This window comes from Neolamprologus brichardi, chromosome 12 (genome assembly GCF_056152115.1).
Source record: "Neolamprologus brichardi isolate AB-2024 chromosome 12, ASM5615211v1, whole genome shotgun sequence".
Lineage (NCBI taxonomy): Eukaryota > Metazoa > Chordata > Actinopteri > Cichliformes > Cichlidae > Neolamprologus > Neolamprologus brichardi.
In genome coordinates, this window is record NC_142115.1 from 22,436,809 (window position 1) to 22,451,249 (window position 14,441).

At 40.1% G+C, this 14,441-nt stretch overlaps 1 protein-coding gene across 1 annotated transcript; it reads left to right on the forward strand.

The window, feature by feature from the left end:
* Positions 1-12,813: 12,813 nt before the first annotated feature.
* gdnfb (glial cell derived neurotrophic factor b) lies at positions 12,814-14,233 on the forward strand. The gene is made up of 2 exons (XM_006789729.2): positions 12,814-13,042; positions 13,659-14,233. The coding sequence occupies exons 1-2, from the start codon at positions 12,814-12,816 to the stop codon at positions 14,231-14,233; spliced, it is 804 nt and encodes a 267-aa protein (XP_006789792.2).
* Positions 14,234-14,441: the final 208 nt, after the last annotated feature.

Here is a 14,441-nt window from a genome sequence, read left to right on the forward strand (position 1 = left end):
GTTTGACACTGATAAGATTACAATCTGCAAAAGATCAGTGGGAGGGACACATTAACGGACGGACAGGCAGCCACGGTGCTCTGACAGGCGCTCTGACAGACGATGGAGAGGGCTGTTCCGACAATTCACGCGTAATGCGCACAACTGAACGGTGGCCACGGTGATTCTTTTTTACTCGTGGAGATCCATTTCCTTTCGCTCCAGTCCAAGTATTAGACAACAAATAAGATGGACAGCGAAGTGCAAGAACGTAGGGCCATTTAGAGCTAAGAGGATAATAAGCGTCTAATCCGCACACTGGACACAGATGGAGAGCGTGTCTTTACGCAAAAGCAGGGGAGCCGCTCAAGCAACAGACACTCAATATGAATACCGTGTGTGTGCGTTTGTAATTGAGTGGCTGTGTGTACAACAAAATCCAAAGAGAATAAATTAACTGATTAATAATGTTAGCGAGAGAGACGGTTAGTTATCCATTAATGTGTGACTAAATTACCGAGAGAATACGTAACCATTCATTATGTTCTTCATAGGAGTCTCAGCCCGAAAGAAGTAAAATCTAATCAAGAGGAAGGGTCTCTGTATGATTTAAAGAGAGAGAGCGGTAAAGAGAGGTAGAGTGAGAGTGAGAGAGGATGAGTTAAACCCTCGTGGTGGAGGCAGGAAAGAAGGGCTAAAAAAGAAATAAGTATAACACACATAATCCAAGGCACTTTTTGGTGCTGATAAAGGGCATTACCTACAGACTTGGTGAAAATGTAGTTTCATCCATTACATGTCCTACACATATTAGTGTCAGCGCAGCAGCAGTGGGCCTATTAACCCGAACTATCCACCTGGAGGAACACATTTTGTAACTTGATTCCATTTTGGTGTCCATTTTTGTTATATTAGTTAGCCTAGATAAAAATCTAACCCACAGCTAGGAACCACTCTGATTTGTTAGGCTATTTTCATTTTCACTGCTGCTCATCTACTTCAGCTTAATTTTCTCTGCAAGCCATATTCCACCTCCAGAAAAGGTATGAAAAATTCAATGATCCCTCAAGCATGCGAGGTAATTTGAAAATTATTTTGTCTCATTTTGATCTAGTATTTTATTCCTGACACACACACATCCTGTGGGAAATAGAAAATGTATATTTGGGGCATAAAATAAATTCCTACAGAGACATAGTTTTACCTGTAAACTACACTTAGTTGTGGTCAGAAGTATACATACAATCATCATAGGTATGATTGTCATGGTAATTTATTTTATTTTATTTTTTTTGCTCTTAATGATTTCTTTATACGGTTCTTCTACCAAGCAGGAATAACTGCACAACAAACATCTTTAATGACTTTAGAAAAACAAGACCTGGTGTGCAAGTTTGAATTTATTTGGGATTTTCTCTGATCCGCACAGGGTCAAAGCATAATGTCAGGTTAAAATATACAAGTGTTGCTGAAGGTTCTACAATGCCTTTTAACTAGACAAGGCCAAGACCTGTTAACTTCCCATCATGAGTGACCACAACTGGTAGTTTATCTTTGCCAGCATAAAAATGGTTTGTTTTACTGGATTCATCAATACTCAAAATAATAGCAAAGTCCAATGAATGGAGCCTCCTGGAGCCATTTCTAAACAACTGCAAATTCCAAGATCATCAGTTCAAAGAATTAAGTACAAATTATTTGGGATATGTCACCATGTTGGCAAGGTCTGGAAGAAGCCCAAACTGTCACCCTCAAATAAGAGGAAATTAGTTAGGCTCAAGCCTTCCATGAACTGGAAACTGCTGACACACTAGCATCACCGTCTACAGTGAAGTCCGTTTTACGTCACCATGAACCGAAAGCGTGTTGACCAAGAAAGAAGCCCCTGAGCCAAATGACACCTTCAAGGTTTAATGAAATTTGCAGTTGTCCACATGGAAAAGCTAGGTGCCTTCTGGAGAAAGGTTATATGTTCAGACAAGACAAAGACTGAGTTGTTTGGCCTCAGTGACAAACGGGATGTTTGGAGTATTGAAGGAGAGGCTTTCAAACCTAAGAACATTGCACCAGCTGTCAAGCACGTCGGTGGTAGCATCGTGATGTTTGGCTGTTTTGCTGCCATTGGTACAACGCTCCCAACACACATCAAAACTGGCTTTGGAAAGGATAAATCAGGTGAACACTAAGCTTCATCCCAAAGCTCCAACCTCAACCCTGTTGAAAATTTGTGGACTATGCTTAAAAACTGGGTCCATGTCAAGAAAGCCATCAATTTACATAAACTCTACTAATTCTGCCAAGAAGTGCCATCAAATGCCAGAATTATGTTACAAAGGTATTTGGCCAAGATGCAACTTAACGTATATTTAACCAAATATTAGTGGGGGCGTATGCATATATTTGAGCTTGCAGGTATACCGTATGTCAATTAGAGAAAATCCAACATAAATTCAAAGTTGTGTGCACCTAGTTCCAGTTTTTTTAAAGTTATTAAAGATGTGTGCCGTACAATTATTCGACCCTGGAGAAACAACAGTTCAAAGAAATCATTAAAAGCCCCAAATTACCCTAACATACCATGATGAGCATATGTACATTTCTGACCTGATATAATTCCACACACAGTTCATCATTTTAAAAGGAGTCCCAGACACCTGGAATTGTAGAAGCAATATTACAGTAATAGCCAAGACTCATTAAGGGTTAGTAACCTGCAGACACAGGATTTTTTCATCTACGTTGGTTGGCTGCTGACTGACTGTTGGGAGCAATCTGGGGTTTGGTGTATTGCCCAAGGGCAATTTAACATGAAAAGAAACCAAAACAAAAAATCTGAGAATATCAAGCCACAGCTGCCCACAGTTGTTTTAGTAGAAGTTCAAAAAGAGCAAGCAGACCTTACAACAAATCAGCAGTTCTTATTCACTCAGTCAGTATGGGAATATTGATTGTATGCTCTCAGCAACAAGGTAGAGTTCAGTTCAGACTTTGGTAGATGGAATTTTAACTGTTTGTCATCAAAAATGAAAATTACTGCACTGCACTCAAGTGTTAACTTTCTGACCGGTTTTATAACACAATGTACAACAGAAGTGAGGTCCCTGTGTATTAAATGTCATATAATTAAAAACTATAACACCTTGTAGTAATTTTGTTACTTCTGGGTTTATTTTTGTGCTATTGCAACAATAGAAATGCACCTTTATATCTTTAGTTTTTATCTAATACTTCATATAACTATGTTTATTTGTCATGAAGGTTCAGTCTTCTTTGGGAAGGAGGATACCAGCCTTGCGCAGGTTTTAGGACAGATGCTTTCCAAATATTTTCAGCTGCCCCTTTCTGTGGGGGATATGCCACTCTACATTTATCTTCAAAATGCCAGAAATATGTTCCATTAGATTCAAGTCAGGTAGTATACTTGCTCAGCTTACAGTTTTGGGTGAAATCTGGGTTTCAGTGTATTGCCAAAGGGCCTTTTTTTCAGTTTTTAGATTTTTCCCCTTTTAAAATGCTCATATATATTTGGCAAAGTGCTTTGGGTCATTATCATGCTGTAATCCTCCTCTTCTGGTGAGCTTCTGGAGACTAATCTGGACAGCTGGTATTTTGGTAAGGTCACAGGCACTCATGGTGCAATCTATAAATGGCATCTATTCAACACCACTACCACCTCTATACTATGACTACATTTGTTATGGCTGTATGGATTTGTGGCACACACACTGGAACCCATTTGAGATGAATAAATGCTCTTATTTTCCCAAAATATATCTTTTTATATTTGTGTGTTCTTGCTCTTGCAAGCAAGTGTATCTGTAACTTGGATAATCTTCAGAAGTTGTCCAAAATCTCACATAAACTCTTGTGCAAAGTGTGAATCACTTGCCCGTCTGTGTTTTTACAGCTGTCAGCGGTGTCATTTTGTGGCTATGGCTTTGATGGCTTGTTCTACACCTCCTGATTACCGCTGAGACAGTCTTTCTAATGACTTTCAGCTGGTCACCAATCTTCACTCAGCTTTTTCCATTTTTGTGAGGTCTCACGATCAGATTTAACAGTTGCCCTGAAAATGGTTCTGTGTGGAGCCGTGATGTAAACGTGCAGGCAGACACAGCCTGTAGGTCTAGAACTGAGAAATTTTATAACCGTGTTCATGCAAAAGGGGACCTGTAAATGATAAATGGACTGTGACTTATATGAGACATATGCTTTTCTGCTCAAAGTGCTTTTAGACTAACAGCCACCCTCTCCCATTTATGCACATTCATACAGTTCTTTATTGCCTTAAATCCTTTCTACCTATCATGCATCAACTCACACGGTATCTTTCCCACAGACACTTCAACATGCGGACAAAACAACAAGTTGACAACCTACTCTACTGCTCAGTTTTAATTCAGTGATTGAATTTTTAATTAATTTGTTTGTGTTTTGATTGTGCATAAGAGAAAATACACCACTCTGCCAACTTAGAAATAATGCAGTTATGGAGAGGTGACACAGTTTTAAATTATTTGACATTTACGTCATATGTTACTTACTTCCAGCCCACACTTTATGTAACAAAGAGGGCTGTCAAAGATGGAAGAAATGACCTTTTTACATTTTACATTTATGACAACGTCAAAGCGAGCTCACGCTGGACCAGGTATGCATGCCGACAAAAGAAATGATGACAAAGAGGCAAATTTTGCACCGATATACCACTGCAAAGCCAATGCCTCTCTGATATCTCACTCAAAGAGGACAGCTGACTAAGTCTTGACTGCAGTTAGAAATGGCAGTCCTTTTAAAGGAATGTCTTTGTAGGGTCTCAGTCATCCAGGTGATGGTAATCTAAGGAGCTCGGAGAGAAAAGCAACTGGATTTCCTCTCATCTCAGAAGCTTCTTCAGTTCTAATGAGCGAAGTTGTGGCACAATCAGAACAACATATACACTCTGACGAGTTAACAGGTCTTTATTCTGTGCATATTTCCCTTCATAATATGTAGTTTATCACTGATTATGCTTCGAGTCTGAATCACAGGCCTCCAAATAATACACACTCTAATAATGCACAATCTAAGCTGAGTTAATTCCTTTTCTTTTAAGTTGTCCACATGTGTCTTCTAAAACAGTCTGACCGTTCCCCTGTAACCTCTGACATCAACGAGGTTTTGCCCATAGAACTGTAGATTTTCTCTGTTTTGGGCAATTCTTTGTGAACCCTATGGTTGTGTGGGAATATTATCAATGAAATCTTAATTCTCTGCACTATATTTCCATTGTGACATAGTAAAAAAAAAAATAGTTTGATTTAGATGATACAAAAGATTCTTTTCAATCCTAACCAGTGTCAGGGTTGGCAGTTGGGATATGTAGCGCTTGTAAACAGCAAAAAATAAGCTGAACTGCAATAAAATCTGGTGTCTGCATAATGAGGCTCAAGGATCACAATTTAGTTCAGTCCTGAAAGAAGTGAAATTATAGGCAAAATCCAAAGGAGGTTTCGAGTTGTGACATTATAAATCAGTATAAAAGTTTCAAACTACTTGATAGTTATATTGTACATTGCCACTAAAGCCTAAAACGCCTGTCACCAAGCTTGGGGAGGATAGTGAGGTTTCACTTTGTTTGGCCCAGTGAGGAACTCAATGGTTCCATCTCCTGGACAAATGCAAATACACAGGAAAACGCCGAGTTAGAGAGACAGAAATGAGAATAAAACAGCAGCAGCCACTAACAAAGCCATAGATTTCGCAGTATTGTCATCAATCAATTAATGTTTTGTTAATAACCTAATGAATATATTAACTAATCAACAAGGTTAGTTTTCTCTTTCTCTTTCTCACCAGGCTGACTCAGACTATGACAGACAACAGATGAGATAGCCTTAACATTAGCCTTGTTCCAAGAAATTATTTTTCGTACTCTTCATTTTAATCTGTAGAAGCAAATCAACCAGACTGATGGTTTAGAAAATTGTGGAGCTTAATGAGAAAAACAGTAGGCTGCCCTGAAGTCAAAAGACCGTGACGTGTTTTAGAGGAACTAATTGGTTCTTTCTCACCACACCATGAAGATCATTAAAATGTCAATACAAATTAATTTCAGTTTGGTTTTGAATAGAAACAAAGTTTTAAGTTCCCCAACACCTCTGGGGTGCTGTCATCATCCGCCTTCAAATATTTATATCAGTTATTTTATATCAGGTCCACTTGTTGAAGCATTGTTTTATTGCCATGTTTTATTAAAAATGTGTAGGAAAATGAATCAGGCATATACTTTTGATTTGATAACTATATTATACTACTTGTATTTTTACAACAACAGAATATGATTTTTGCTTGTTTGTTTGTGTTTCAGAAAAGGAGATCGTTCACGAGTCTGCGAGATGTTTCAGGAAATCGTAATTAAAAAACAAATAAAACAAGAGATTACTCAAAGTGTGGGTTTTACAAATATGCTGTAAATTTGCACATTGTGTACCATATTTAATGTGGATAGCAGTGATTTACAGTGTCCACTAGTGGCAGGATCAGACTCCTGCATGCAAGTGTGTAAAGAACCAGAACATCTGGGTTCATTGTTCCACCGGTTCATATCTGTACTTGAAATTCCAACTTCCAAAATGTAGTCAGACGTTTGGGTTTTGCAGCAAACAACAATTTCACAATAACTCACAGTCACAAAACGGGAGACAATTACAGAGTAAATGGTTTATTTGCTTAAGCATAATAACTGTTACTGACCTTACTTTAACATTTCTGAGCCAAGTCCCTGCGGTTCAGCTCAGCAGACAGCATCCACATTCACAGCTCCCGTAGTCTGATCGCTCGCAGCCCGAGGCTGCAGCAGCACCGAACTACATATGGTGTAGATTACTCTCTAAACACTGCAATGGCTCACCAAGGGGGTGCTTCTTACAACCTATTCAATGATTTGCACACCACACAAATGTACAAGTAGATGTAACATCACCAGCAGGGAAGGTTTTTTGTTTGTTTGTATTTCGGATGGGGCAACGAGCTCTAATGTAGCACGTCCTTTGAAATATTAAAGTCCTCTATAATCTTCCTATAAGTGCAAGATAATTATGGGCTACATTCATTCACGGGCTATTTTGTGAAAAAATAAAGGTTTAATTCAGCAGACTGAATTAACTTTGATATGGTTGTTGCGTCTGATGTTTGTTCATCAGTGAACGCACACTGAACGCAGAAGTGTGTTCAGTGTGAAAATTAAAGTGTTTTTACCTTTTCCTTCTCTGTGCTGACCTGAAATCTAAACATTTAACAGAACTGGTGAGCTGGTTCTGAAGAACAAAAGTGTGTAGTTTAACTTGAAATATATTTGCATAATACTCGATCAATGAAATGTCTGATGTACGGTTTTATTGATTTATTTATTCATTTTTTTATTTGTGGAAATGTCTAAAGGTGATCTCCAAAATAAAGAGAAAGAAAAGTGAAGTGGCTGTCTCTCATTTATTGAGTTTAAAGGATGCTCATAAATACCTTAGCAATAAGAAACTACACAACCTGGCCCGTCAGTGTATATCTACCTTACATATATAAAACATGCGTGTTAGCAACTATGTGAGTCTAAACTTTAACTTTAAATAGTACGTTAAACCCATAGGTAATGTAAGCATGCTAACATTGTTATACAAGCAGAGCAAGATGCTGATATTTAGCATGTAAGACATCATCTTAGTGTGCTAGCATGCTAACAATAACTACAAACACAAAATGCTGATGCTGGAGATGTTAGGAAAAAAATTGTTTTGAGCTAGATGAAATATGGGGCTCGCCAACAGCACAAGCCAATATTATCTGGTCCTCATGGGTATGTTTACCAAAATTCATTAAATAGCTAATGAAATATTTCACTGTGACTGAAAGACTGTGTCCGATACAGCTGTTCTGTCAGATGCTGTTGGTGTCACAATGATACACACAGGGTGTCCTTTGGTTCTGATGCCGCTGGCTGCACCTAGAGTGACAGCAGAGCTCCTTCAAATATCTAAAAAGTCAGTGTTAGGAGATCTTAGAGGTCCTAGTAGAGTTTGTTTGTCAGCTGTTTTGGGGGCATTGTGCTTTTTTTGCTTTTCACTTGAAGGTTTGGGTTTGTTTTTTTTAATTTGTTTTTTACGCATTGCTTGTTTAGGTCTAGGCACTAAAAACGATTTGGTTATGTTTACACATAACCAAATAGTATCTTGTATTTGTTACAAGATACAGAACTCTGCTATAGCAAAAAAAAAAACAACTTTTGTTTAAGTGGGAGAATAAACTACTTGTAAATGCATAAAAACGGACTGAAGGACAACTTCCTGTCCACCTCCTGTCAATCTTAGAGATAATAATTCTCTAATTAAATAATGATTCTGCACCAGCATGTATCCTAAATCTGTAAAGTAAATTGCCTAAAAAAGAAAGTAGAGTTAGGGATCTCAGTTTCAACTTACTCACTCAATTCCTAAGAAAATGACCCAAAATTAAGAAAATAACTTGAAATTTTAAGACAACGTAAAATTTTGACTTATGCATGGCCTGTTTTCTTCTTTTGAGACAGAAACAAGCTTACATATATCAGTCTATATTTGGAGATACTTGGACAAGGCATTCGACCGTGTCCCTCTGGGTGTTCTGTCAGAGGAGCTTTAGGAGTATGGGGTGTCTGGCCTGTTGCTACGGGCCATACAATCCTCATACAACCTTTGCAAGAGCTTAGTCCACAGGGCAATAAGTCTGACTCATTTCCGATAGGTGTTGGACTCCGCCAGGGCTGCCTTTTGTCACCAATCTCTTCATAATTTTTATCATAGCCAATTGGCAAAAGGCTTTCACTTAGGTGGTCTCAGACACTCATCTCTGGCTTCATCTGGTAACAGCCTCCTCCCCACACTGGAGCAGTTCACAGCTGAGTGTAAAGCAGCAGGAATGACAATCAGCACCTCCAAGTCTGAGGCCGTGGCCCTCAGCTGGAAAAGGTGTAGTGCCCACTCTGTATCAGTGACAAGTTCCTGCCCCAAGTGGAGAAGTTTAAATAGCTCGGGGTCTTGTTCACAAACAGACAGATTGGTGCAGTAGCTGCAGTGATGTGGATGCTATAGCGGTTCATCGTGGTGAAGAGAGAGCTGAGTGTAAAAGCAAAGCTCTCAATTTACTGGTCAGTCTACTTCCCCACTTTCAGCGGTGGTCAGGAACTTTGGGCAGAAGAGATTGCGGATACAAGCAGTGAAAATGAGCTTTTCCCGAGGTTTGACTGCTTTCTCCCTTAGAGATAGGGTGAGGAGTTTAGCCATCTGGGGGTCAGAGTTGAGCCGCTGCTCGTCCACATCAAAAGGAGCCAGGTGAGGTGGTTCAGGCATCTGATAAGGATGCCTCCTTGGTGAGGTGTTCAGGGTTTGTCCCACGCGGAGGAGGCCCTAGGAGGAGGATAAGCAGAAGAAGATAGATGGATGGATGGATGGATGGATGGATGGATGGATGGATGGATGGATGGATGGACTTTTGAACATAAAATTATTACCATTCTTGTTTCTGCAACAGTTTGTACAGTAAGTACTGCTATGAATATTTACTACGCATAACTTACTCTTTCCATGATGAACTCCATCAGTCTGTCATAGCAAAAGTGGGATCATTATAATTTTTTTCATATGTGCTGTCCAACTTTGTATTAAACAATATTACATGTAATGATTATTCTGACCATGTATTTCATTAAATGGGATGTAAGTCAATATTGTTTTCAATTCAATTATATTTATACAGCAAAAAATCACAACAACTGTCAGCTCAGAGTGCTTTATATTGTAAGGTAAAGAGGAAACCCCCACAATCAAATGACTCCTATGAGCAAGGACTTGGTGGCAGTGGGAAAGAAAAACTCCCTTTAAACAGGAAGAAACAGGAAGAAACCTCCAGCAGATTGTTTGGGGATGAGGGGAGAGAGACAGGATGAAAGACCTATTGTGTTAGAAAGTCATCTGATCCAGCCCTAACTAGATGCTTTATCGGTGTTTTAAGTCTAATCTTAAAAGCAGAGAGGTATCCATCTCCCAGTTCCAAACTGGGAGCTGGTTCCACGGAAGAGTGGCCTGAAAGCTGAAGGCTCTACCTCCTATTGTACTTTGAAATATCAAAGGAACCACAAGCAAGCTGCAGGCTCTCTTAGGGCGATATGATACTATGAGGTCTTTAAGATAAGATTTGTATGTGAAGAGAAGGATTTTAAATTAAATTCTGGATTCAACAGGGAACCTGTGAAGAGAAACTGATATAGGAGACATGAATTAGTTCAACTAATACAACTAAACTGAGATGAAAACAATGGTCATTAAGACGGCAACACATGCCTTTATCCAGTATATTACCCAGTCTTTTCTTAAAATTTTAAATCTAAGTACATTAATATAATATCTTCTTACTTAAAACCAAATTTTGCTATCACGAGCCATTTTGGGGCCTCAGTTTCACCTCGGCCAGCAATGATGGGTGGAATAACACGGCACAATTAGCTTATTGCATGTGAGTCGAACTAAACTCTCAAAATGACTGACAGATTTGAGTACAGAGCAGCTCCCAAGCAGCCCCCATGCCTTTCAAGAAGGGAAATGAACATCTGTTTGATGTATTTGTTGCTTGGCACGAGCGTAATTGCTTGAGAACAGGGTATTTAAGTGAGCAAGTCAGTGGAAAGGGAAGCCTCTTCTGAGTAATTAGTAGGCTAACTTCTAAAAACACGAGTGGAAGAAGACTGTTATTGTGCATGACTTTACAGTTACTGCATACTCAGATGCTCAAATCGCTTTTGCATGTTCACTGTAGTCAAGTGATTACAATACAATGTGGCTGTCGCAGGCATACACTGACACAGACATGATTCATCACGAAACACTACAGTTCAAGGGTGCACGGACCCGTATGCATGTTTACACATCTGCATATGCTGCTTCGGATAAGTGTATTTCACATCAGCCTTGTTCATGGGCCGCTGTAAAATATAAGGCCTACCTGCGATGGAGGAAATGGAAAGATGTTCTTTTGGAAAAGCCTTGTGTGTACCAAACCAGGGGATTACAATTTATCTGCAATGATTGTTTTTTTAAAAAACCTGAGAAACTGAACAATCATGTTCTTATGCATAATAGTGAAGAAGACCTGTCTAGCAGGTCTTTGAGGTCATCTGATCAGGGCTTACTTGCTTTAAAAAATACTAAGAGGAGGACTAAGGGTGATAGAGCTTTTGTGACTTGTAATCTTATGTGCAGCACTTTGTGATTCTGTCTTGAAAGGTGCTATATAAATAAAAAAAAAAAATTATTATATATTTATTTAGAAACAAAGCAGATTTGTTTTAAAATGTAAGCCCTGACAATAAAACACACACCCTCTAAGGTTACTTGAGCCAAAGGATTGCTGTTTGAATCCGAACTAAAGCATTTATTAACCCCATTATAATTTTCATATTATTTTTTTTTTCAATCTGGACTTTGAATCATATAAGAAAATGCAGTTTACGTTATACATTTATCCTTACTAAAGAGCTTTTAAGCATCACAGCTGTCTGAGTGCTTCACTGAGTGTTTCACGTCACATATAAAGCCCTCAGATCAAGTCACTGGATATCATTCTGATTTTCATCAACTCCCTGTTCCTTATGCATTTAATAATAATGTTCAAAAGGATAAGCTAACAAGCTAACAGATATGAAAACCGACTTTCTGTTATCCGCATTTTCACTGAAGTGTGGAGGAGGCAACCTGACCCACTTACTCCACTCACTTAGCTTATCCACACATGTCTGTATTAATTATAAACAAAATTACTCATCGTACATGTTTGACAATTTGTTTTTAACTGTTCTTTTGGACTACTGGACCATTAGTTCTTAATATCTGCCTTAAACAAACCAACAAAGGAACAAATGGGAAGAGAAATCTACAGTTTTCCTCGGACATAACGTGATTAAAAATGACTTATTTTAGCTCTTAATGTGGGAGAGAAAATGGTTTACACAAGAAATTACTGGCGCAGTTATACTTGGCCTAAGGGTTGTCACATCAACTTCTAGAAATTAAATGGCACTGAAGTACATTAAGTGGAGAACTGTGGGATTTCAAGCACATGGTCTTCATCAGGAGCGACACAATCTATTCGATCTGTTTTGACTGGCTAATTGGAAAAATGTTTTTCGTCCAATATCAACCCAAGTCGAAAAGCAGGATGGGGATTCTGGTTCGGAAAGAATGGAACTTCTCCCTCCCATCTGAGGCACATTTCTGGATTTCCTTGGTGATATAACTCTTTAACTCTCACCAACTCCACACTTCAGCTTCTGTCTTGTCTGTGGCCTCCATCCTTCTGCATAGTTCCCATGCATGGGGTGGAGACAGGAAGAAGCAGAGGATGGACCGTCGCACGTCACCAGCACTCCCCAGCTCTCTCGCTTTTCCTCGCAGCTCAGTCAGGATTGATGGTGAGAGAGATGGCCCGAAGTCAGCAACAGGAACTGTGTTGAATGAAAACAGTGAAGGACTGGAAAAAAAAGGTTTTCATCGTTAAAGTCTTGTTGGACCCGTTTTGGACTCAACTTCAGAGAGGAGCCGCTGATTTGCGTTGCGCGTCTGTGCCCTGAATGTTGCGCCACATTGCTTTTCGCTGTCCAGCTGGCATGTGAGTGATTGCGTGCAGTTTGCAGTGCGCACGGTCGATCACCACCATTTGGACTGGCAGTAGCTCTGATGAGTCTAACTATTACACGTCCGTGGAGCGCTTTTGCCAGATGATACCTGTTGATTTTGCATCGCGCCATGTCCTGCTGTCGGACTGAAGTGGACAATGAAGTTATGGGATAGTCTAACCACTTGTTTGATACTGCTGTGTGCCGTTTACGCGAGCCCGCTGCTCCAGAGCCCGCAGCAGCCCACGTCCACCAAGAGGAGAGGGCGCGTCGCCGAGAGTCCCCCCGAGCTCCCGCCCGTTCAGATCGGCCTGTCTATTTCTTCCACGAGCATGAGCCGCGCGGATACCGCAAACAGGGACGAAACGCTGGCTGGAGGAGACAAATGTGAGGGTGGCGAAAGTGCGCAAACCCGATAAGTCATTTGCAATGAGATTTGTGTGAATTGCTTAAAGATGTGATGGTAATGTGTCCACCAGAAAGAGAAAAAAAATCAAAAATTGGCAAACCTAACAACAAATAGAAAACATGTGTAAGTGGTCACCAGTTAAGTTGCTTATACTTAAAAATTCTTTGATTTTATGCTGAACGATATTTGATTCAGATTCTTAAAACCTTTGCAGTTACACGTCTCATCATACTCAGTTTATTGGCAGATGAATGCCTCTCTTTTTTCCACTCAGAAGAATAACTTCAAGTGGTAATAATTAGGAATTTATTTTCCATCTAGTAACTTGTGCCACGAGGCTATAGTAGCTGTGTTGTCTTCATTGTTTAATTCCACTTAAACATAAAAGCGTCTGGTGACAATGGGACTCATTGGTAAGACACATAAATCCACCCCATCAGTATTTCCTCCACAGAAGAGACCTCTGTATCATTTAAAGATGTGCATGTGTAGTTTAGTGACACAGCACTGCATGTGTTCAATAACCAGTGGGGTGTGTAGAAGTGAAACAGTGTGTTCTGTCCAGCCTTATACATGTCTCTTAATTGGTTTCAGACACCACTGAGGAGCCCCTCCCAAATGAGTTTGAAGATGTGGTGAACTTCATCAAAGTAACCATCAGTAGAATGCGTCGCTCCTCCTCGCTCACTGTGTCCTCATCTACCTCCACCACCAGCACCACCGCCGCTGCCGTCCCCATCTCTTCCCCCTCCAAAGATAACTTTGACAGCAGGACCCGACATAGAAGGGGAAAGAGGAAAAGGACAAGTAACAGAAGAGAAGGAGGATCTAGAGGTGCTGGCGCAGGTGGGAAGATTAGAGGCGGTGGTAGAGGACAGGGCTGCGTGCTAAAACAGATCCACCTCAACGTGTCTGACCTCGGTCTGGGCTACCGCTCCAGTGAGGAAATGATATTCAGGTACTGCTCAGGACCGTGCAGAAAGTCAGAGACAAACTACGACAAAATCCTTTACAACCTCATTCACAACAGGAGGCTTCCCGCCAAAGACGTGCCCCCTCAGGCTTGCTGTCGGCCAATTGCGTTCGACGACGATCTCTCGTTTCTGGACGACAGCCTGGTTTACCACACCGTGAGGAAGCACTCCGCCAGAAGATGCGGCTGCGTGTAGGGAGTGCAACTTGTCAGGCTTTGTGTAATTTTAACTTTTTATACTCCCACTCTATAGTGGTATAATGTTAAGTGTTTTTTTCTTTTGTTTTGATTTCACTCACGGAAGCTTTTTGGCATGTGGTGATTTATGACTTGGATTTAGCAGTATAGGAGTAAATAAACAGGAAGTGGCATTACACGAGTTTTCACCCCAGAGAAATTACTTT

Excerpts from the sequence above, each read along its gene's own strand:
- gdnfb (XM_006789729.2), top strand. The coding sequence starts at position 12,814 with ATGAAGTTATGGGATAGTCTAACCACTTGTTTGATACTGCTGTGTGCC. Across the intron at positions 13,043-13,658 it reads GCTGGCTGGAGGAGACAAAT|ACACCACTGAGGAGCCCCTC; the intron begins GTGAGGGTGGCG and ends AATTGGTTTCAG.